This window comes from Mus musculus, chromosome 12 (genome assembly GCF_000001635.26).
Source record: "Mus musculus strain C57BL/6J chromosome 12, GRCm38.p6 C57BL/6J".
In the NCBI taxonomy this organism is placed as follows: Eukaryota; Metazoa; Chordata; class Mammalia; order Rodentia; family Muridae; genus Mus; species Mus musculus.
The window spans coordinates 80,814,431-80,839,997 of NC_000078.6; the positions used below are offsets into that span (position 1 = coordinate 80,814,431).

General features: G+C 41.1%; 1 protein-coding gene across 2 annotated transcripts in view; it reads left to right on the top strand.

Annotated features, from left to right (window-relative positions):
* Positions 1-25,567, top strand: part of Susd6 (sushi domain containing 6) — a 90,302-nt gene that overhangs the window by 23,899 nt on the left and 40,836 nt on the right. For both annotated transcript variants that reach the window (NM_001242419.1, NM_178682.4), the window contains exon 2: positions 13,596-13,813. In NM_001242419.1, coding sequence (NP_001229348.1) covers positions 13,693-13,813 — 121 coding nt within the window. In that variant the 5' untranslated portion in view covers positions 13,596-13,692. The remainder of the gene's footprint in view (positions 1-13,595; positions 13,814-25,567) is intronic.

Consider the following 25,567-nt stretch of genomic DNA (forward strand, 5'->3'; position numbering starts at 1 on the left):
TTCTACTTCTGACTTGGGAGTAGAGTTTTAAGCATCATGTTGACCCATCCCTACTCCCAAACCCCATTTCTCTTATCTGAACTGGCTATGACTGTGGAACATTTGTAACAACTGTGAGCAAGGACCAACTTCAGCCAGATAAATTCCTTGGGTACCTTTAAGTTTGCTGAATTTAGGTAGAAAGTGTAGTTGCATAGACAGAACTCAGGGAGTTGTCGTTTACATGGAAATAAAACTAGTGTCAATTTTTTTCCTCACAAGACTTTCTTCAACTCTTTCTTTACCTTTGCAGATCCTTTATTTTTGCAAGTGCACTCTTGGGTAGCAGCTCTCCTACTGTTACGTAGATAAGCTAGTGAATGATTATCAGAATCCCGTGTCTTTGAAAAATGCTGCTGCCTCTTCCTGTACTATTCTGCCTAAAAAGAGAGTGACTTGCATTTACCTAAATGTTGCAGCATTTTGTGATGAAGTTTAGTTCTTTAGTAGTAGTGATGATTATATATAGTATCAGGTACACTGATTAAGTTGTGAATTAGACTACTACTTTGTAAAAATTATTTTTCTTAATAATTTAAAATGTTATAAGCAAGGGAGGCTGCAAAGATTTCTGATCATTAAGATGTTTTCATCATACCTTTGCTTCAAGGTCTTGGAGTATAGGATCACCAGCCAGAATGGGATAGTAAATAGATTTGATCTTTATTGGCCTCTTTCTGCACATTAAAAAAAAAGTATTTTATGTGCATGGGGTAGGGTGAATGGAGGTCAGAAGACAACTTTGAGTAGGTTCTTTCTAAATAGTGATGTAGGTCTGAGGAATCAAACTTAGGTTGTCAAGCTTAGTAGCATGCTTGCTCTTTTTATCAACTGAGCCTTGTTGCCAGTCCCCTCTCTGCACAGATATTGACATGTAATTTTGTTTTGTTATAATCAGAACAGAAACTGTGCTTTGGCAGTTGAACAACTGTACTTCCTGTCTGTTTAGATGTGTGTGTGTGTGTGTGTGTGTGTGTGTGTGTGTGTGTGTGTGTGAGAGAGAGAGAGAGAGAGAGAGAGAGATACTCTTTTCCACCTTACCTTACATATACTCTGATCCAAAGTAGGCAGCCTGGTTGAGAGCTGGGGTCACAGAGTAATTGCTGTTGAAAGTAGAGGTTGAGGTGACAGGGCAGTTGGGCGCTGACATTAAAGACTTGTCTGCTAGACTGATGGCCCACCCCCAAGGGTAACTTCTCTATAGTGACTGCTTCTCATAGCTAAGTTAATATGACTAGCTAGACAAGGAGGTAGGCTCCTGGGAAACAGGCTGTGGAGTCTTAATTAAGCCTGCCTGCACATATCCTGTTATGTACTAACAGATTTCCCTCAGTCTTACATTTCTAAGGGTCCCATTTTTTAAATTGTGTGTGTGTGTGTGTGTGTGTGTGTGTGTGTGTGTGTGTGTGATGCATCTGTACAGACAGAGACAGTCTATCTCATGTTCTGTTGCAAATGCTTGCTGCTTTCTTTCCAGAAGAGAAGGTAGGTACCTGTTACTATTTTCTCATGAGCTCTTCGTGCCACACTGGCGCTCCTAATGAGTTCCTTATCTGGTAGAGCGGCCTCAGCAAGTGCCCTTCCAGGAGTGTTTAGAATATACCTAACCCAGGGAGAGCAGACCTGTGGCTGATATGTGTCCTTGAAGATTTAGTTAGCAGTCACATTCTGATTGGGAAACACCTGAGAAAACTGTTGAGTGAGAGAACTGGGCTCTGGTTTAGGCACTCAGGCCTGTGTCCCTAGGCAAGTTGCAGCTCATGCTGAGGTTATAGTTTCTATTAAATTGAATAGATAGGACATGATAAGATGGCCTTATAGTTCATTTTAGGTAGTAATGGTTAGGGTCTCATGCTAGCAGCAAAGGTGGGAGTGATTCCCAATTCTCTTTTGCCTCTTAAGTTGTTTCTTTTTGGAATGATCCTTATGTTTTTCTCTACCTCTTTCATGTCTGTTTAGGTAACATCTATAAAGCCAGGGTCTGTTTGGATCACTGCATTCTGGGTGTCTCTGGCCTACCTTACTGTTTTTGCCCTGGACTCAGCACTTCCCCACTGTACTGCCATCTGTTTACTTGTTTGCCCTTACATTTTAGAGAACTTCCTGAGAGCACCACCTTTGTCACTGTGACAAACTTCCTTTTGTCCCCACCTCTGTCATCACTGTTTCCCTAGTTGCTGGTACACTGCTTAGATTGTGGTGTGTATGACCACTCCTGGGCCAGTTTGAGAGTTGTACTGGGTCTTTCCCTAACTAAACTCTTTACCCAGTCTCTTTATGAGCTCTGTGGGTGCTGGAGAACCTTGGATGCTGCTGCTGATTTTGAGCTGTGCCAACCCCCAGGCACTTTTGTAATCAGGGATGGGCCTTAGTTTTGTCCTGTTCATATTCAGCCATCTGCCTAGGGCTAGGGCCATCTGCTGCCTGTGAGTGACCTGAGCAAGGGAAGCGGTTGTGAATCAGTGTGGGTGAGCAGCAGCCTATTTTTTAAGGGACTAATTATATGGATGAGTCTAGGGCTGCCTCCCCAACTCTGACTTCTGTGTAATGCATGTTATGTCTCATTTTATCCAGGTCTTAGTTTTGTTCTAGATGCTGCCTTCTAACTACTCTACTAGAGAGCCTTTGCTGAGTTTTTGTTTACTTTGTGAGTGCTTTGTCCTTTAGCCCTGGTCCTTGAGAATAATCTTCATGTAATATAAATAGCACTGCAGAAAGAAAAACCAGGGAAATAAAAACCTTTAGAAATGAACCTTTGGGTCTCTTTCAGATGTAAATGATGAGCCTCTATCTATCATCTTGTAACTTTAGGTTCATCACCCTGTTTTCCATTTTTCCTCCTGAGACATCTTCAAACAACATGTATGGACTGAATTACTTACTTGGAAGGTTGTGGGTCAAGCTTGCATTTCTTCAGCTTTGTACAGAGAAGGAAAAAATGCAAGAAGAAAGTAATGTGCCCTCATCATTCTTAGTAACTTCTGAGTTTGGAGGCTCTCAGCTGGCATAAAATTATGAATGAAAACTACTAAGAGGTAGGGATAGTATGGGAATTTTAATTTTAATTTTTTTAAAGATAGGGTCCCATGCGTTTCAGGTTGGCCTAGGACTTGATATATAGGTGAGGATGACCTCACCTCCTCCTAAGTGCTGAGATTACTGGTATGTATGCTCCGTCAGACCATATTTTAGGCAGTGTTAGGGAGCCCTATACTAAATGAGTGAGCTACATCCCCCACCCCAAGAAGAGGAGTATGCATCTATCTCTTTCTCTCTCTCTCAGTCTGTCTCTGTCTCTGTCTCTGTCTCTGTCTCTCTCTCTCTCTCTCTCTGTGTGTGTGTGTGTGTGTGTGTGTGTGTGTGTGTGTGTGAGAGAGAGAGAGAGAGAGAGAGAGAGAGAGAGAGAGAGAGAGAGAAAGAGAACTTTTAAACAACCACCACAACAAAACCTCAGTGGTAGGATTAACCAGTAGAAATGAGTGGGATTGGCTACTGTGCTATCTATCTTTTAGGACTTCCTTAAAGGGCTGCTGGGGACCTTTATGTAGTGAAAGATAAAGTGGCTGAAGTCTGCTGGCAGGGGAATGTTGTCCTTGGCATTCATGATAGTGCATTGTGGGTGAATATGTCACAATGCTATGAGTATAATAAAAGAAAAATATACAAGTCTTTTCATTTTGGAGAGTGATACATACCATTATTTCATTTTAACTTACTTGTGGATTTCCTTCTGGGTTGCTCATTTCCTACTGTTTCTAACATAGATGCTGAGGCTGTTTAACTCAGACTTTGCCTAATTTATCTCTCTTCTCTTGTCTAATACTCTTAAAAAGAAAAATGGGAGAAAAAGAAGAGAAAGTAACTAAGAATCACAGAATTTAGAACAGAGATGCTCTCCAAATAGAGCTCACCTGTCCCAACCCTCTATTTCAAATGATGATAACAATAATAAGGATAGGTATTAGTGATAATAGTCATGCTCTTAACTGCTGAGCCATCTCTCCAGCCCTGTATTAATAATAGTAACTATCATTTTTGATGACTCATGCCAGCATTATGCTAAGTGTTTTGTGTTCCTTTCCTTATATAGTGCAGAAAAGCCATGTAGGTGAAATAAGTAAGCAGAAGAGGAACCGGAGGTTCAGGCAGGTTGGATAGTTATGCTGGGATTATGACTGGAAGCCCGTCTTGTGCAGCGATGAATTATCTTTGCTTGCTCAAGGTCAGTTTTTCCAGTTAGTGGTGATACATAAGTAGAGCCCACTTCTCTTGACTTTGACTTTCTTTTTTAAGACTTATTTATTATATTTATATGAGTACACTGTAGCTGTTTTCAGACACACACTAGAAGAGGGCATCAGATTCTATTACAGATGGTTGTGAGCCACCATGTGGTTGCTGGGAATTGAACTCAGGACCTCTGGAAGAGCAGTCAGTGCACTTAACTGCTGAGCCAGCTCTCCAGCCCGACTTTGACTTTCATTGAGCACAGTTTTTGTTTTGTTTTGAACTCAAAGATTCCTTCTCTGATTATTTTCTCTCCTTTATTGCTCTCTTACCCCATTTAATTTCAGTGAAACTGAATGAAATAAAGGAAAGGATGGTTTAAGTTTGGAGTTTTTGGTGAGCTTTAAAGGTTTATTTTTAAATAGGCAGTCTTCCCAGACAGACTGGGAATGTAGCAGAAGGCCTGAGAACCAGGAAGTGACACAGACCTGTTTATATCATCCCACTTGAGGGCCTTTGGAAAGCCATCCACGTAGATGCTAAAAAGTAAACACAAGGGCAGCAGCCTTTTCTTTGCGTTTTCTATTTCTGACATGGAGGAGGTGTTTCCTGCACAGCTATAACTACTCTGAACACTAAAATCTGGTTCCTAAATATCCTCTCCAGTGACATATATAGATATGTATTTATTTCTTGTTACCAGACAGAAACATTCTGTGATTCTAGGCAGATACAATGAATTGCTCCCCTCTTCGTCCTAAAAGGTGACTTGGTATTCTGAGTTTTTGTTCGTTTGTTTGTTTTGTTGTTTTTGTTTTATCACTGCAAATAAGTAATTTCTGCCTGCAAAAGATTCTCTTAGAAGTGTGATCACCAGTTTGTACTTGAGTTCAGGGTACAGCTCATACATACCCAACCCGGACATAATTATAAGTCTTTGTTCTTAACTTAGTTCTTCATCACTTTTTAGGATAAAGAGGGGAACAATTCATTGTGTCTGCTTAAAATCACAGAATGTTTCTGTCTGGTAACAAGAAATAAATACATATCTATATATGTCACTGGAGAGGATATTTAGGAACCAGATTTTAGTGTTCAGAGTAGTTATAGCTGTGCAGGAAACACCTCCTCCATGTCAGAAATAGCAAACCCAAAGGAAAAGGCTGCTGCACTTGTGTTCATTTCTTTGTTTCCTCTTAGCACTATAAAATATTTTTTTTCTTTTAGGTCCTTGTAACAATTTGAATGATGTAGATAAGGATGTACTTCACCAGCATATTGTAAATTCTTTGAGAGCAAGATATCACATTTGATCTCTGTGATTACCCAAACCTTGTATAGAAGACAGCTAGTACATATTTGCTGAACTGCAGTAGAGTTGGTTCCTGGAAACATAGAGTTGTGAGGGTTCAGATTGAGCAAATCATTTTCTTGAATTTCTATTTGCAAAATGAGTATTGGAGCCTGTTCCTTTCAGCTCTGCTGTGAATCATGTAGAAGGTATAATGACATATAAGATCTATCTCTGGGGCCTAGAAACTAACCGCTGCTGTTTCTGTCAAGCATTTGCTATCTGCCTCAAACTTGAACTCAGTACACCCCCTTCCCTCCTGCTTTATGTCTGTTGCTGCTTTGCCCTCTTTTCTGTTCTGCACAAACTGTTGGAGGTTTTTATCTCCTTCTTCCCCTGAGTTCAACAAGCATTTTTGGAGCACTCTGAGTGGTGGAGAGAAGTAGAATTGGTGAAACAGTCACTACCTGTGGTAGATGCAGCATGTGGAAGAAACCTGTCTCTGTATGGGCTTCAAGGAGGGGGATATACTTGGTTATCTCAAGCTAGAATTGCCTCAGGAGGCAGGGACAGGTTAATTAATCTCTGAGTTCAAGGATCACTTGGTATACACAGAGATCCAGGCCAGCCAGGGTTACATAGAGTGGCCCCCCCCCCCAAACAAAAGAGCAGGTTACTCTTTTCAAGCAGGCAAATGGGTATTTAATTTTTCATATATGCTTAGTTAAGTGCCTTTAAAATATTTTGGAATTTGGAAAGAGCTTTGTTTAACGTTGAGAAAGGAAGGTTCACTTGTTTAATTAACTCATTGGTTGTTTTGGGATTTTGCTTTTTTTTAATCTGAACTGACCTCATGCTTTGAGCCTGATTTCGGGATGTTTCTAAACCACATTCAAAGACTGCCCTTAGGGAATCCAGTGGGTATCAGCCACAGCCTGATGGAAGAAAGAACCCTCACCATCATGAACTGAAGTCAGTTTCCGATATAGTCTACAGCTCATGCTTGCTGTTTTCTACCTCACATAGTCCCGGAAGATTGGTGTCATCCAGTTTGCAGATGGGAACTGAAAATACTTTCCCTAGACCAGCCGATTAAAAATAATAATAATAAAAAATACTATCCAAGTGGACCAGAGATCTGCCCTGGTCTGCAATGCTGTTCTTGAGAGATACTTAGCTGAACCATTTTCTGTCCACTGGCAAGGAAACAGAAGCAAAGGACGTGAAGTTTCTGTTGTAGTTTGGCCTAACAGTCCATGGTAAAGCTCTGCCTTAAAAAAGTGGCTTCCTGGCTACAGATTAGACATTTATGGCTGAGTTCCTTGCTTTCTCTTGTTTTCCTGTCACAGTCATTTTTGCTTTGTTCTCCTTTTTTCCTCATTTCTCCTACATTTTTTTCTCTCTTCCTAGGCTACTACAGTGCTACAGTGTTCCTGGTGTGTTGACTCCTGGGGTGGTTGGCTTTTTGATTTTTTTTCCCTCTCCTTTGTTAGATGTTTGTTATTTTTGGAAAGTGCATTAGGAACACTGTGTGCTAGATGATGGGTACAAATGTGCTGATGGATTGATTAAGCTCTAAATGGAAAGTAGACTCTCTTAAGTTTACTGCATTGCAGAGGGAGATAGATAGAGTTTGGTCTTAGAAGATGAAGGCAGAAGGGCTGCTAGGATAGATTTAACACTTCTTTCTTTTGGTTAGAATAGAACATTTGAAGACTTTTTCAGAGGAAATACTTTCGGGTCACTTCTAGAAGGCTTTGAATTCCTTAGCCCTGAAAGGGCCTTGGGAGCCATCCAGGTCCATCCCTAAGCACTGGGAAGACTGGGTGGCTTGCCCGAGGACAGAACCACTGCCTAATGCTGAAGCTGGACCTAGCTGTCTACTATCAGCTCCCTGCTATAGCCAAGACTGCTGCGGTCCTAGAGGACTGAGAAGACTGAACGAGGATATGGTAGTGTGTCACTGGTTGGTATTCCTGCTTGCCTGGATCTTGGGAGAAAGTATGATGCCCTGAGTATATCAACAGCAGTTCTTCTGGAGCAGCACAGGTTGTAAGGAGTAGCAAAGCAATTCAAGAAAATCCCTGGCACATTCCAGTAACTTTTAGGTGGCTTAAGAGGAAAGCTGAGGGTGATTTTTATAATTAGGAGCAGGTTAAATTTCAACAAAAGTTATTTTTACCTAGGAGTGGTGGAGCATAGCTATAATCTCAGCATTTGAGAGGTTGGTTGCAAATTCAAGGGCAGCCTGGATTACCTAGCCCTCCCCTTCTCTCTCCCTTCCCTTCATCTCCCTTCTGCTTCCCTGCTCTGGCCTGCAGTGAAATGGGTAAGGTAATGTTCTGTCAAATGTTCCTTAAATCCCAATAGAAGAAATTGTGGCTGTTGAAGCACTGAAATAAATGTTAGTGGCTCAGAGGAAATAGAAGTTGGTGACTGGAAATATCCATAGGAGAAAGAAATAGAGTGCATCTACAAAACCTCATATTGTTTATAGGGGATGGTAGGAGGTCCTAAGGGTTTGAAGGTGAATGAGAGGGGAAAATTCTGCAATTCCTTCAAAGATGGTAAGAGTTAGCGAAGGGCCTGGATAGTCACTTTTTGATATTCTCCTCTGGAGACTTTGGACTTCTTGTAATTACATTATGAAATGTAATCAGGTGCTTACATTCTGTTCATACTTTAGGAAATGGTCTTTGTCCTTTCCCTTAGCAGTGAGAGGGTTGGTGTAGATAGTCAAAGGAATACACTATCTTGTTCTACACTCTTACTCTCCCCCACCTTCTGTATTAGTCTGAGATAAGAAAAGGTTTCAAATTGTTTTTTTCTTCCCAGTTCCCTTTCCTTCCTGATTAATGGATACATGATTCGTGGCTTATTTAATAATTCGTCCTAGCCGGGTGTGGTGGCGCACGCCTTTAATCCCAGCACTCGGGAGGCAGAGGCAGGTGGATTTCTGAGTTCAAGGCCAGCCTGGTCTACAGAGTGAGTTCCAGGACAGCCAGGGCTACACAGAGAAACCCTGTCTCGAAAAAAACAATAATAATAATAATAATAATAATAATAATAATAATAATAATAATAATAATAATTCGTCCTAAATAATATATGTGAACTGAAGTTAACATTCCAATGCCTGGGAATCCAGGCCTTCTGAGTCAGGCCCTTTTGAATCAGGAGAGTAAAGCTCGGTGTGACATGACCCCGAAACTTCAGCAAGACTGGCATTCTCCGCAGGAGTGGAGGCATCTGGTCAAGTGGACTAAGATGATGTGTGCCCGATCTGCCTAGTGAATAGGGTGCCTGCTGTTTCATGTTGTCCCACCTGTTGCTACTTTCTGAAGCATTGAGATACTTTTGAAGGTAACTCTTGGGCACCTTCTTAGCAGGTTGTATCATTAACCTGGAAGCATTAATGGTAACAGTAAGCAAACAAACCTTATAAACATTGGGCTCAAGTTGCAGGTTCTGGCCAAGACTATACAGAAGCCCTAGGTCTAGTTAACAGAATTTATTCTCAGTTTTCTTTTTGGACCAGCTGAGCTTCATCAGAGCCTAGTAAGATAGTAAAGTCAATAATGCCCCCCCCCCCCCCCCCCCCCCCCCGTACAGAGGAAGAAACAAGCAGAGGTGAGGTGAGTGACTCCCTAGAGTTAGAGTTGTAGCTTAGGGACAACATGAAAGTTAGGGGCAGAAATGAGTGCTTGTCACACTGAGCAGGATGCAGTCCCCTAGGTTTTAATGTCATTGGTTCATGAATATGAAAGGCTAGCATCTTGTCCTTGTGGGGCTGACCATCTATAATCTATAGCTCGTGGGGCTTATTGATACTGCCCACTTTGAGGACAACAGCTATGTTTCCAAGAAACTAAACCAGAACAATGAATGCAGGTGACTTTTTAGTGACTATACTACTAAAGAAAGTGATACCCCTCTCCCAATTTGGTGTTGTTTGAAACAGGGTCTTATACTGTAGCCCAGGCTAGCATTTCTGTCTCACTGTTTTGAGTTCTGAGATTATAGGTGTATAGAACCATACCCAACTGAAGACTTTTAACATTCTATGTTAAAGCAGATAATTCCTTATTTAGATCTAATTTACTGTATGACTTTTTGTCCAAATTAGCAGAGTTTTCTTGTAGCTGGTGATACTCTGGGGTCTTGCAAGTTGACTTTCCTCTGTTATTTTGAAGTAGTAACCTTAGACCATCCTTTACATAAATACTCCATTGATGACACTCTGTTTATGTTTTCCCTGTTTTGTAAAGTCCACATACCACTCTCTGCATTGTACTTGATCAAGTACTAGGTTTTATTGGTCTCTTGGTTCAAGTAGCTGCCTAAGCAATAAGAGAGAAGCCAGCAGTTGGTGAGACAGAATAAATCAGGAGCGTGTACTCCTCCACCTTCTCCCCACTTTCTGTCTCCTCCCACAGTTTGGCAAACATTAGCAATCTCCTGTCAAATGCAAGGGCCTATGCTTTTCTCTTAAAGATTCCAAAATGAGTGATTTACTATCTCTGCCTTCAAGGAACTTTCAATCCACTAAGGTGAGGCAGATAAACAAATAGATACACTAGCCAGTTCAAGCTGAAGTAGTAAAGGGTTCCAAGGAGCCAGTTCTCCTGGGAATAGGCACGGTAGGAAGTGTCAGGAAAGGGACTCTTTCTGGAGATACGCATCAGACTGACCCCTTAAAGTGACTATTCCTAGAAGTTTGTTGAGGAAATAGACAAAAAGGTCATGTTACATGAAATTGATTTGTATTTTATCTCTCTGAAAAGTTAATATGAGTACAAAGTACAGTGCTCAAGAATATTGAGAAAGTGCATATAGTAATTGTTGGTTTTTTTGCCTCTTGATTTTTAACCATTTAGTTCCTCTTCCTAACAGCAATGTTTGTTGTGCATTATTCCTGAGTGATTTTTGGTGTATATAAGTGTGTGTGTAACATAGATCCTTTAAAAATCCAAGCATGGGCTGGGTATAATGGCACACACCTAACCCTAGCACTTGGGAGGCTGAGGCAAGAGGATGAAGAGTTTAAAGCAGCCTGGGCTGCCTAGCAAGGTCAATACCAATCTGAGCTACAGAGATTATATCTTACAAAGCTAACATAAATTAATAAATTAAAAAACTACAAGTGTAGGGGAACACCCTCATAGAGGCAGGGGGTGGGGGGGGAGGGAAGGGATAGGGGGTTTCCAGAAGGAAGACCTGGAAAGGGGATAACAATAAGGAAAATATCCAATAAAAGAAAAAACAAACAAACAAACAAACAAAAAAACAAGTATACATCCATTTTTTTCAGACATTAATCTAAGAAGGCATTTTATATTAGCAAGGTTTAGATGCCCCATTTTTAAGTAACCAAACAGTATTTTTAAATGTACTATAACTAATTTAGCCAACCTCCTTCTTAACTTTCAGATTGTCCCAGTATTTTCCTTTTCTAAACAATGTTCTTGGGTGTCCTATATATGTCTATGCTATTTGCACACTTGTGATTTCTGATGATAGATCTGGAATTAGAATCAATAAGTCAGAGAATATGTTCTTTTTGGGACCTGTGTTATTAAGTTGCCTTCCAAAAAAGCATTATATATAACATAAAAATGTTGACATTATCTTCTGTCTTGACCAATTCTTTAAAAAGTGAGAGTGATCTTAAAAAATAAAATTGGTGTCCTGAGACTAAAGAGATGGCTTAGTGGTTAAGAGTGCCTATCAAGTAGCTCACAACTGTGTTCCTCCAGTTCCAGAGGATTTAACACCCCTCCTCCAACCTCCACATTCAATATGTGCATACCTATACACAGAAAAAAATATATATATACATAATTTAAAACAATAAAATTTTTAAAAATTTTGCTCTTGTAACTTCCATACTTAATATCCTTGTCAGTTTTACTTATTTTTCAAGTACACATTCAACTCCTTGGTTTAGCCTTCTTCTGAACCTTTGTCAGGAGTAGTCTTGATTCACCTGTATGTGGTAAAACCTTCCTGCTTCCTCTACAGCCCCCTGTCCTCCAATACATCATTTAGGACTCAGACTAGCATCAAGCTCCTCTGGGTGGTATTTTTTAACTCCTGATAATCATGTGCAGAACACCTAAGGCACTACCTTACATGAATGCACTCACCACTTAAATATGTATTGCACATGTGCAGTGATATGGCACATGCAGATGGCATTCTTGATGGTTCCCAGTTGTTGCCTTAAAGAGATGACTGAAGAATTCCTCATAGGGCTATCTACTGTGGATATACTGAAATGGTAGCACCACAAGGCTCATTGTTAATCTTTTATTAGCCACCTAGAGCTCTGGTCATATCCTTTAACATCTTTAACCTCTTTGACTTTAAACACCACCACCTCTTTTTACATCTTATAGAAAAGCTGCTTGGCTGTAGCAGCAATGACAATAAGGTTACTGAGGACTTAAATAGGTTGGGCACTTTGCTTGAGTCAAAACCTTTCACAGAGAGGAAACTGGGCTAAGAGCTACAAGGAACAAATATTTCAATATAGGCATTCCCAGTCTCCCGTTTGTAGCTATATAAATGTGAACCCATCTACATATGCATAGACATACAGACTTCTCTGTGAGCCACTCTGTCTACAGCTGTAAAGGCTCAATTTAGAGTCTGGGTAAAAGCCAAGAATCAAAGAGGCTTTTGTCACAATTGTCAGAGGAAAAGAAGTCAAGATCAGTTATTGGCTAGCTCTGTTCTTGATCCCTGCCTACTGTTTACTGAAGAGTCTCATAACTGCTCTATTTTATACTGAGAAAACTCATGTTACTTCTTGCAGTTGTCTTCTCTTGGGGGGAAACATGAGTTGACTTCAGACATATATTAAAGTTGAGTCTGGTTATCTTTGGCCAAGACTCAGGGAGTCCTTTATAAGGGTTATAAATGGGAGGCCCTCTGATCTGTGCTTTTAGAGCTTTACATTGAATGTATGGAGATATTTAAAAAATAAATTATGTTATTTTGAATACCTCCTATAAACTAGAGTATTTGAGTAGCTGATAAATAACTGAATAAAATAGGCCTATTTTATGTTTTATCAACCCAGCATCTTCTCTAAAGACATTTAGAAAATAATCCTTAAATTCTTGACTACTACTTGGTTTTGATTGTTTGAGACAGGGTCTCACTGTATAGTCTTGGTTGACCTGGAACTCCCCATATAGACTAGGTTGGCCTTGAACTCACAGAGACCTCCCTGCCTCTTCCTCCAGAAAACTGAGTTTAAAGGTGTGTGCCACCACACTGGGCTTGATTTTTATTTTTTTCTTTAAATGGTACTTCTTACTATTCTTCATAAGTCAGCCTGAACCAGAATGGGTGGTGGGGCCATTTAGCAACTACAGCCTGTCTTCCACATCCTCATCATTTTAAAGGCTAGTTAATAGAATGTCACCCCTCTGGTCACAGGCGTGTGGGTTGAGCCTTGAATGGTTTGAGATTCGGTGCTGTTGAAAGAGATCCTCAGAGGGAGGCTTCTTAGCCTCTGATAAGCAAGGCCTCTGTGCCCTTGGCTCCTGCTGCTGCATTCCTTCTCTAGGCGGTGTAGTTATTCCTTTAAGACATGTGCTCACTCTGTTTTTCCTTTTGGTTAGCTGAAGTTGCTTTGAGGCCAAGTGACATAGGCGGAGCAGCTCTGTGTCAACAGCTGCTTTCTGCTGGAGCCCATAAGCCAGTGGTCCTGACAGAGCAGGCAATTTCTGAAAGGGACTCTGACCTGGCTGGCTGGGCAGGTAATGCACAGGTGAGCTGGATCTGTCCTCTGTCCCTTTTTGAAAGGGTCTGCCTCCTAGATCAGATTTTGACTACAGCTGGCGGCGAACTTTGGAAGCTCTCCAGGAGGAGCTTCTGTGCTTGTCTCTTCTTGGCAGTAAGGATTCAGTTGCTAGAATTCTTCCAACTTTGTGTGTGATTGTGGCTTCCTGACAGATTGCTTTCATCTAACCAACTTATAGCTGAACTTTTCACATTACTTAAGTTCTTTTTTGTTTGTTTGTTATAGGTGAAGCTACTCCTGGCTGGCTTTAGGATTCTTCTGGATTTTAAAGTCGTTCTTTTTAAAAATAAATAAATAAATAAAAACCTCCGACGGATAAAAGATGTGCCATGGCAAGATAGCACCAAAGAGCAGCTCAGAGTTTGTTGTGACTTCTGTGGGGCATGGAGTGTTTCTTCAACTGGTGATCCTTTGCGCTCTGCTGGGAGATGGATTAGCCTCTGGTAAGTTCACATCTGCCTTTTGTGTTTGGGAGGGGAAGACTTTATACCAGGATTTCTTCCTGGAACCTCAGACAGTTCAGGAAGAGCTGTTTGTTTGTTTGTTTGTTTTGTTTTATTTTATAATCTGGTATGTACAGCACAAAGCCAGTTCTTTGAAGCCTAATAGAGTGAGACGGGAAGCCTGCTGGTGATTTCAGTATCTCCCTTCCCTCCAGCTGTTGGCATCTTTAGCAAGAGGAAAACTTAGGATGCAGGGCATGATATTCAGGGAAGGAAATGAGCTGAGTTAGACTACCTGGGTTTAGAGCCCATTCCTATTACTACCTATGACCCTGAGCAAATCACTGTTACTGTGAATTTCTGGCTTCCTCAGCTGCAGAGTAGGTTAATGACAGTACCTACCTCTCTGAGGGTTGTAAAGGTATTATTATTATTGCATAGTAAAACACTACTTAATGATGTTCACTCTCTTGTTGTTGTTTGTTCATTTTTTTCCTTGTTTTTCTGTGCCTCTTCTCAGACTAGGTATATAGTTGAGATACTGTATCTTAGTGAAAATAGGGCCTGGTAACTGGCATTGTAATTAGAGCAAAGCCACCCAACTGTCCTGTTGCTCAGTTTCTTCATGTGTTCAATGAAGAAGTTGACTGTCATTTCTAGCTCCTCAGTCTGTTCTTTCATGATTCTGAGAGCTTTTTTTTATTGAGGATGATAAGATGGAATGTTCCTAAGAGAGGCTGAGAATGCAGGAGTGAGCCATTTTGAATTTGTTGATTCTTGATGCGTTAACAGTACTCTAAAGTCCCTAATCGCTTCATTTTGTGCAATCCAGACCTGGCATCCTTTCCAAAAAAAACACATACTTGGATGTACTGAGCAGGCCATTGGATGGCATGCCAGAAGCATCTGTGTATCTGAGTCCTGGTGTGAACATTGGTGTTTGACAATAATGGAATCCTTGCCAGAGTTCTTTAAAACAACCAGGATGGCAATTTTTTTGGATTTGTTCCCTGGAGAGAGATTGCAGTTATCCTGGAATGGGGCTTTAGTGGTAATAAGGCACATTATATATGGCTGTGGACTTTTCATAATTCAGTGCTTTCTCTTCTATTGCTTATCATTTCTATTATCCTCTTACCCATACATACTGATAGGAGGGCAGGTTCGTCTACTTGTAGCATTATTCTGAACTGTTGAGAGAAACGGTTATTGATTCGGTTGTTTCATTATAGCCTTCCCTATTGTGTACATACTTCCTTTTCTGATTCTTCTCCTTCTGCCCTTTCCTTCCTAGCCATGAGGAAGGAACCCCAGTTCAACCTCTGGTACCATTGATGATTGGGACTCCATAGTATGGGGTCATGCTTGTATGAAAAGGAAAACAAGACTGGCCTATACAAGGTCTCCAGAAGTGATAGGTACAGAAACACAGTGTAAAAGTTGTCATGCTCACTGCTCTTAACTGTAGAGCAGAAGCTAGCAAGTTGCTCCACGCTAACCTCCCTCTATGTAGCGAGAGCTAGTCTGGAGAACTTGATCTAATGCTGTAACACAGGTTGGCCTTGAGCTTGAGGACCTCCTTCCTCTAACTCTTTAGTGCTGGGATTATAAATGTGTACCACCATTCCTGGCTTCTGCCTGCTTTTGTATGACCTGAATGCTAACTGTATTTTTAACATGCTAAAAAAAAAAGCAGAAAAGTAATATTTTGTTACATGTAAGAATAATATGAAATTCAAATTTCAATTCCTATAAGTTGGATTTGAGTGGAACGTGGTGTGCTCATTCTTGAATATATATTGTCTCTGGTTACTTTTGTTCTGTAATGGCAAAAAGTTAAATAAGTATGGTAAAAACCAGTGGCTAAAGTGTTTGGCTCTTTGTCTATAATCCCAGCATTTAGGAAATTGAGGCAGGAGGATTATGAGTTTAAGGCCAGCCTGGGCTGCAGAATGAGACCCTGGATCAGACAGACAAAAGATTTGGTTCTTCATAGAAGTTTTGTATTCCTCTGTTCTCATTCCCCACAGTTAGCCTAGAACAAATGCTGCTTAGTAGGTATGTGCTTGAATGAGACAACTGTCAGCACTAGATTAGGGGTGAACTCCTCAGCCAGATTTCAGAAGTTATCCATTTGCCCGAGGTCTTAATAGCTAATGGTAGGTCCAGGAACAGAACCTGGACTAGTGCCTAGGAACCACTGCAAACTGCATCTCCCCGGATTTTTCCTGGGAAGCTGCCCTAGCATGTTAAGCTGCATTGTTGCTAGCAGAGAATTGGAAGTCTTTAGCCCCTTTAGTTTCATTAAGCCATCTCATCCTCTCCACCTTCCTTTTTATTGTTCTATGCTTTCTTCCTTCCATTTTCCACCTACCAGACACCTCCCCAACTTTCTACCCAAAGTTTCATACTGGCTAGATAAAGGGATTATTATTCTTTACTGTGGAAAAACTATCTGTTTATAATGTGGGCCCAGACTAGAATGGAAAAGTTGAAGCTGTTTTCTTTCCCTTCCCCACTGCAAAGAATCTTTCCTACCACCCTAACATTCAAGTCATTTTTATTCCTCACAACATATGTACTATCTGGGAGCAGAGTGCATACAGGGAGAAGGGGCTTCACCATCACTAAAGTCCAGTGTGCCAACATTGCTGCCAATGTTTTCCCTCTGTGAAGTGGCTTCTAGGAGAAGACGATACCCACCCCTTTGGCCTGAAAACTCAGAGCACACCTGCATGGCTGTGATTGCCATGAGCACTGTGCCAAGTATGCTCACCAGGAAACCAAAACTCTCAGATAAACAGTCAAGCTAAAGAAAGGCAGTTCCTTTCAGGAAGAGCCCCTGCTTCCCCCTTGTGAATTTGAGTGTGAGTGTGAGAGAGAGAGAGAGAGAGAGAGTGTGTGTGTGTGTGTGTGTGTGTGTGTGTGTGTATGTATTAGGGGCGTGCATGAATGTGAATGTGAGTTCCTGTACCTAAACATATGCATGCGGAGGCCAGAGTAAGACATCTGGTGTCTTCTATTATCTTAACTGCCTTGAGACAGGGCCTCTCACTGAACTAGAAGCGTTGTTTTGGCTACCTGGCCAGCTAGTGAGCTCTCAGGAGCTCCTTATCTCCACCCCACAATATAGATACATGTTTTATAGGCTTTAATGTGGATGCTAGGGATTCTAACTTCAGTCCTCAGGTCCTCAAACTTGAATAGCAAGTGATCTTAACCTACTAAGCCATCTCTTCCAGACCCTAAATCTCAATTTCTTACGTGTTTTTGTAGCTGCACCTGAATACCCATTTCAGAGATATCTTAAAATGAGTGTTTGTAAAATATATAGCCTTGCCACCATTGGACTCTAGTAGACAATAGACATGCTCACATGTCAGGCACATTTATGGTTATGAGAATCCCATTGGACCATAGACAATGCGTTCCCTAGAGGCATTATGTGATCATAGCCTCTGATTATAAAATTACACAGAGCCTTGACTATAATCTCAGGTTAAACAAAGAAGAATCATGTGTAAAGGGTCACTTGAGAGTTCTAGGGTTAAATGACATTGTTTGGGGTTTGATTTCCATAGTCATCTTGCCTGCCTGCCTGCCCTTTCTTCCATCTTCTCTTCCTCATCCTTCAGGATTGTTTGTTTGTTTTGGTTGTTTTTTGAAGGAATATCAACTATGTAGCCAGGCTGACCTTGTACTAGTGATCTTTCTGTCTCAACCTCTCAAGTGCTAGGATTACAGATGTGTGTTTTCACACCTAGATGTTGTCTCTCCCATCTATAGCTCAAGATTTGGAATTATACTAACAAAAGTATTAGAGAAGCATTAACCAAAGGCCAGATTTTCCTTTGGTCTTTTCTATAAACAGAGATTTATTTATTGGAGGCTCCATTTTAGGTGTGACAGAGGAAGCATATCTTGTTGTGCAGAAGCACAATTCGTGATCTTCATGGGAAGATCAGGATTAAAAACAAACTGTGTGTGTGTGCTACTCACACTACCTTTCTTGGACTAGAGGAACTAGGACCCCACTGTGGGAAGTCTCTTCCAGCTCTGTCTGCTTGATCCGAAGAAACTTGAGTTATGACCTCACTTGACCTCTTTCATGCTGCTATTAAAGAGGAACAACAATCTTTAAGAATGTCAGGTTGGTGTGTTGTATAGACTAATAAAAATGATTGGACAGCACATGACATATAAGGTGTGATGTAACTTCTAAATAACAACAGAGTTGTTATGTGACCTACTGTTGAGTCACACTGCACAGTGGACTTTGTGAAGACAACACCTTTGCTCTCATGAAAACATGAACTGAATACCCTGAGTCACTGTTTGTCCAGGTTAAGAGATTTGGAGCAGGTGTTAAATCTGACTGATGAAGGATTGCTTACTTGAGGAATCCCTGATGTTTTCCACAAAGCTCATTTTTGCATATTTTGATGATCTCAATTGAGGTGGCCTGCTGACTTAGATCAAATGCTTTGCGTTCTCAGTTCAGAAGATACTGACAACTCAGTGTTCTTTGTTTCTGATACCCTCTCCCCATGTTGCCATGATGCATAATACCATGTTAAGCATCACAGTTCACACAATGCAATTTTGAGATAGTGGGAAAAGCAGCCATCTGTATCTCTATACAGCAGAGTGAGAAAGTAAAGTACTTAGTTTTTAAAAGATAAAAATTGTTGGGGCTGGTGAGATGGCTCAGTGGGTAAGAGCACCTGACTGCTCTTCCAAAGGTCCGGAGTTCAAATCCCAGCAACCACATGGTGGCTCACAACCATCTGTAACAAGATCTGACACCCTCTTCTGGAGTGTCTGAAGACAGCTACAGTGTACTTATATATAATAAATTAATAAATAAATAAATTAATAAATTAAAAACAATTGTTGAGAACCAGATTCTTTATGATAGGATGTAGCTTTGGCCCTAAGCACTACTGTAGCAGAGAGATTTTGTCAGACTTCTTTGGCTCGCCTCACCATCTCAGGAGGACCTGAGTTAGATAATGTATACCAAGCTGGGGGTGGTAGGACAGCAGATAGATAGGAAATGTACATAAAGGACACCATTTCTGTGCCTAATGGAGAGAGGAACTTAGGTGGATGTTGGGTAGCTTACCTGGGCACATAATTGCAAGTGCTGGAACTGGCTGATATTTATGTTCATCTGACTCTGTTCATGACTTTGCTGGCATTGGCCTACCTGTACTGAATGGGAGGTGTCCTTGGACCCATTTCTTAAGTTTCCTGATTGAAGGGTGAAGGCCAGCTCTCAGAGACTTGTTCTGATAATGAATAAAGACCCTATCTGTGTTCTTTCCTGTATCAAAAGGATACAGGAGTCATCTCTAGGTTACCATGTTTTCTTCTGAAGTTGTGTTCTTACCCACAGTGGCTCTTGGTTGTTTGGTTCCAGTTTAGGCACAGGGCTTGCCAAGGCAGTTCTATTCTTAGAAAGGAACAATGGGGGCCATAGCAATGTGTTTCTAAATGAGGATGTAGTTCCCAAAACATCCGCAAAGCATCTTCCTGTCAGCTGCAAACCCTACTGACAGAAGTGATGTAATCTCTCCGTGGGGTAATTACCTGTGACTATAAAAAGACTTGAGGATTGTGGTAGGAGCTGGATAGGTCAATTGCTGGGTTTGTTGAACCCTGGTATCATGAAAAGACATTGAGAAATTATTCTCTGCAGACTAATTGTGCCATGTTTAGAACAGGTACATGTCTTTCTAATAAATAAGACCTGAGCCCACCAAACTGATTACCTGCCTGAATCTTAGTTTAAAATCCTCATTAAACAGAAACTTATATCTGTTCAGCAGTGGGTATCCCTTTACTGTGGTCTAACTTGTTAACTTGGAAGGTGTTTTGTTTTGTTTTGTTTTAAATCTGTCCATCTTTTCATCAAAAGAAGATGACAACATACTAAAAACAAAGAGAAAAAAAGAAAGAAAATGAGTTGGTATTCAGAGTCTCTAATGATTGTGGGTAGGTTTATAGATGAACTCTTTGTATTACCTCCTACCCACTGGAAGATTCCATTCTTCTTTGTCACTTGGAGTATAAACCTTTGAAGGGTGTGAGCAGCTTCCCACTCTAGGTGGCTTATGCTGCTGTGGCTGGGTGCCAGGACTGTGGTAAGGTAGGCATGACTTTGGCCTGCCCGGTGTTTACCTTTGGAGGCCAGAGAGACAGCAGTGTTTAAAAGACAGCCTTTCCATGGTTCCATGTGAATAAGACTTCATTGATAGCTTAGCTCTTCCAACTCACTTGAGCAAATTAAATACAAGGATATCTGAATTCATGAGAGGATAAGGTTAATATTAAATTCTTACAATTTATTTGTATAGAAGTGTGAATGGGTCAGATAGATTCAGTTCATGTGTACCTTCAGTAGTGACTGTCATAGAGCCACTGAGGTCAGTAGTGTAGCTTTGTATTTATTATATGTAGCTGCCGTTTGGTTCACCTCCCACCTTGTGTTTGTGTGTGTAGCATGCATGTATGTGGGGTCATATGTACATGGAAGCCTGAAGTTGACCTTTGGAGTCTTCCTTGATCACTGTCCACTTTATTCATTGAGCCAAGGATCTCTTCTCACTTGAACCATAGCTTACCAGTCTGACCGGTCTAGCTAGCCAGCTTGTTCTAGGGATCTTCTATTTACCCCCCCTTTTTCCTTTTTTCAAACTAAATTTATTTCTTCACTCTACATCCCAATATCAGATCCCCTCACCTTCCAGTACCCCCTCATGCAGATTCTTCCCTCATTCCACCTTCCCCTTTGCAAAGAGGAAGTTCCTTTAGTGTGTTAGCGCCCCCCCCCCCCCCATTACCCAAGCCTCACAAGTTAAGTTGCTGTGGGACTAACTGCATCCTCCCCCACTGAGGCTAAGTTTCTGTCTGCAAGCATAACTGTATCATTAATAGCATTAGGAATTGGTTCTTGCCCATGGGATGGGTCTCAATTTGGGGCAGTCATTGGTTGGCCTTTTCCTCCATCTCTGCTCTATCTTTGTCCCTGTACTTAGACAAGACACATTTTGGGTCAAAGGTTTATGGGTAGGTTACTGTCCTTATTCCTCAACTGGGAGTCCTGCCTGGCTAGAGGAAGTGGCCACTTCCGGATCCACATCCCCCATTGCTAGGATCACCCAATATATCCCCTGGGGCCTCTACCGGGTCTCTTGTATGTCCTAGAAATTGCCTCCTCCCCTCTCCCCCGCCCCCCGTCCCCCCCCCCCTGGCCCCCGGCCCCCGGCCCCCGGCCAATTTGCATTCTCTCTTCCCTGCTCTCCCTACTTCTGATTTTCCCACCCCCAATTCCCTCCTTCTATCAGCATCTGATATCTATTTTGTTTCCCTTCCTGAGAAAGATTCAACCATCTTCTCTTGGGCCCTCCTTGTTATTTGTCTTCTTTGAGTCCGTTGATTATTGTGTGGTTATCCATACTTTATGGCTAATATCCACTTATAAGTGAGTATATACCATGCATGCTCTTTTGGTTCTGGTTTACCTCATTCAGGATAATATTTTCTAGCTCTATCCATTTGCCTGTGAAATTCACGATGTCCTTGTTTTTAATGACTGAATAGTATTCAATTGTGTACAATGAACCACATTTTCTTTGTCCATTCTTCAACTGAGGGATATCTGAGTTGTTTCCAGTTTCTGGATATTATGAATAAGGCTGCTATGAACAAGTTGAGCATAGTTGATCAAGTGTCCTTGTGGGATATTAGAACATCTTTTGGGTATATGGCCAGGAGTGGTATAGCTGGGTCTTAAGATAGATGTATTCCCAATTTTTTGAGAAACCACCAAATTGATTTTCAGAGTGGTTATACAAGTTTGCACTCCCATCAGCAGTAGAGTATTCTCCTTTCTCCAAAACCACGCCAGCTTGTGCTGTCCCTTGAGTTTTGATCTTAGGCATTCTCAGAGTCATTTTTACTTACATTTCCCTGGTGACTAAGGATGTTGAACATTTCTTTGGGTGCTTCTTGGCCATTCAAGATTGCTGTGTTAAGAATTCTCTGTAGCTCTGTATCCCATTTTTTAATTGGGTTATTTGGTTTGTTGGTGTCTAGCTTCTTGAGTTCTTTATGTATTTTGAATATTAGCCCCCTGTCAGAGATAAGGTTGGTGAAGATCTTTTCCCAATCTGTAGGCTATTGTTTTGTCCTATTAGTAGTGTCCTTTACCTTACAGTAGCTTTTCAGTTTCATGAGGTCCCATTTATTAATTGTTGACCTTAGTGCCTAAGCTATTGGTGTTCTGTTCAGGCAGTTGTCTTCTGTACTGACAAGTTCAAGGCTATTCCCGACTCTCTATTCTATTATATTTAGTATGTCTGGTTTTAATTTGAGGTCTTTGGTCCATTTGGACTTAAGTTTTGTGCAGGGTGATAAATGCAGATTTATTTGTATTCTTCTACATGCTGACATCCAGTTAGACCAGCACCATTTGTTGAGATGCTCTCCCTTTTCCGTTGTATGGTTTTGGCTTCCTTGTCAAAAATCAAGTGTTCATAGGTATGTGAATTTATTTCTGTGTCTTCAACTTGATTTCTATTGATCAGTCTGTTTCTATACCAATACCATGTAGTTTTTATTACTATTACTCTGGAGTACAGCTTGAAATCAAGGACGGTGATACCCCCAGAAGTTCTTTTATTGTTCACGATTGTTTTAGCTATCCTGGCTTTTTTTGTTTGTTTTTCCACATGAAGTTTAGAATTGCTCTTTTAAGCTCTGTAAAGAGTTGTGTTGCAAGCCGGGCATGGTGGCACACACCTTTAATCCCAGCACTCAGGAGGCAGAGGCAGAGGCAGGCGGATTTCTGAGTTTGAGGCCATCCTGGTCTACAGAGTGAGTTCCAGGACAGCCAGGGCTATACAGAGAAACCCTGTCTCGAAAAACCAAAAAAAAAAAAAAAAAAAAAAAAAATTGTGTTGCAATTCTGACAGGTCTAGCAGCTAGCCAGCTTGCTGGGGGGAGGGGGCATCCTCCATTTCTACCCTCCCAATTCTAGAGTTAGGTAGGCCTTCATGCTCATTCAGAATTAACAAGGATTCAAAAGATCCAAATTCCAGTCCTCACATGTAAACAACAAACCCTTTAACCACTAAGACATTTTTTTGATGCAGAATTCCTAATTTTAAAAGCCTTTTCTACCTAGATTCTTTGACATCTCCAGAGATGGAGATTTCTCCTTGTTTGACTTATTAACTTGTTAGCTTTGCTAATAGCTACATATTAACATATAATTGTTAAATTTCTAAGCAGCAATACAAGGAAGATAGGTACAAGTTTTCTTTTCCGCAAAGCTTTTTTGAGGGTAGAAAGTATTTTTGATATTGCAATTCTTATGGGGGGTGGGGCATAAGTGGGTTTCAGGAGGTTAAGACTAAGTACAGCAAGCAGGGTTACAAAATCTGCTATAGCATTAATTATTCTGACTAACAAGGAACACTTTATGAAATGTAGAGGGTGAGGTCAGTTCTTCAGGTGTAGCAGACACACGTCTCCTCCAGAGCGGGTGGGACATATGTTGTCACTGGCTTGAGTTCTGACAGTTCAGCCTTGTTGACTTAGGAATGGCTGAGAGCACAAGACTGTAGCTGAGATTATTGCCTGCAGACGACTTTGAGTGGTTCTGATGGCAGCCTGTCCACATTTCCTAAGCTTGGGGATAGGTGCAGAGAGATTTAGGGTCATAGGGAAAAAGCCTCTCTTCCCTTTAAAGTTGTTCACATTACTGCTGGGTTACAGTAGTAATGTTTTGAGTAAGTATATATACTTAGACTTATTGACAGCTATGCACAGTTACTCAAACTTGCCAATTCCTGGACTGAGAAGTTAGCTAGAGACTTTCTTAGGCAGTGTAGATCTCTGCTTTGTATCCTTAAAAGGAGACTTTTTTTCTGAGCTTTCTGGCTTTTTGAGGTTGTTTATACTTAAGTTTCTCAGTCTTTAGTTCTTTTTTCTTTTGGTTGTATATGCATTTGCCCTTAATCTCATTGAAGGCAGGGACAAAATTATATGTTGTTCCTTTGCTTACCTAGGCCAATAATAACCCTAAGGGTGTCCTGGGGAAAGTCCATTTGGGTGGTACTTCATTGTGGGTTGTCCTCTGTAGGAGGACTGACAGAACTAATTCTAAGGCCCATAAGTAGTAGCAGCATGGGGACCTCCCTGCTGATTTATAGTTTCTGGTGAGATCTTTGTCCCCATCTTTATGGTGAGGAAGTTAAGAAGCATATGAAAGTATTTTCAGACTGCAGGAATGTGGGTGGAGAGGAAAAGAGAGGACCTAGTCAGATCCCAGAATCCATTGTAGAATGGGCTGATTTCCAGCCTGGGCAGGGATCTGGTGGCCCAAAGTGGGACCCTTTAGATTTGGAGTAAAGGGAAGGAGGGGAGGAGAGAGGAGAAAAAGGAAAATGAACAGGGAGAAGGAAGACTAGAGTGGAGGGGAGAGATCAGTAGAAGAATGTAAATGAAAACCATGGCATTTCTAAACTCTCCCTTAGGCTGGAGTAGTGTTGTTTGAATGGGTTTGACTTTATACTTTATCCATAGCCTCCTCTTCTTCTGGCCACCTAGCCTTTGTCCCTAAAGGTCAAGGCTAAAGGCCATCTTTATTCCTTTTTGCTTGAAGATTAGCATCTTCAAGCCTATTCTCATTTTATTCTTCCTGTGGCTAGAATCCCACCTGCTTTCTCACCCTCCCACACTTCCCTTTATCATGCAAGATCCAGTTCAGTCACCTCTTTAGAGGATCCATCCGACCCTTACCAGTTATGGGTTTGAATGAGGAATGTTACACATAGACTTGGGTATTTGAACACTTAGTTCCTACTTGGTTAAAGGAGGTTTAAGTGGTGCAGTCTTGCTAGAGGAAGTACATTACTGCGGTGGTACATGCTATGAGAGTTCTTCCTCACCATTCTTCCAGTTTGCCTTTTCTCTGCTATGTGCTTGTGATAAACCATGTGATCTCTCAGCTTCCTACTCCTTCTGCCATGCCTGCTACTTAGTACCTTCCCTCTGGAACCATAAGCTCTTCCATGCATAACTCTTCCATGCATTGTTTATGTTCATGGTATTTATCTCAACAGTAGAAAAACAATCTATTAATTTTTAAGGAAGGAAAATAGGCTTTGTTGTATGTACATAAGTGGAATTAACAAGAGTCTTTAGTCCTGGTCCTTTTCCTTAGGGGAATGTCAGCATTTTCCCCAGGAATAGAAGTCTATTGCCTGGCTGTCTTTGATTTGAAAAAGTCATCCAGATTGTGGCCTTGGAAAACTGGAACTCTTTGTTTTGAAGATTATAATGCATTGTATTAAAATCCTAAAAAACGTGCTCCAAACTCTAATGACCATGTGATGATTAGTTACTTGGTAGGATTTAGAATCACCATGGAATTACCTGGATGTATTTATGAGGGGTTTTCTACATTGGGTTAGTTGAGGTGGGAAGACTTGACCTAAATGAGAGTAGCACCATTTTGTAAGGCTGAGGTTCCCCAAACTGAAAAAAAAAAAAAAAAAGGAGAAAGGAAACTAACTGAGCAGCATGGCTCACGGCTCTCTGCTTCTGACTAGCTGCCTGATGTGACTGTTTCTGCAACTGCCTAGATGCAGTATAAGCAGCTTCACATTCTTGCCAACAGCCACAGTGGACTCTTCCCTCAGTGTGTGAACCCAAAGAAATCGTTTCTTTATGTTGCCTTTGTTA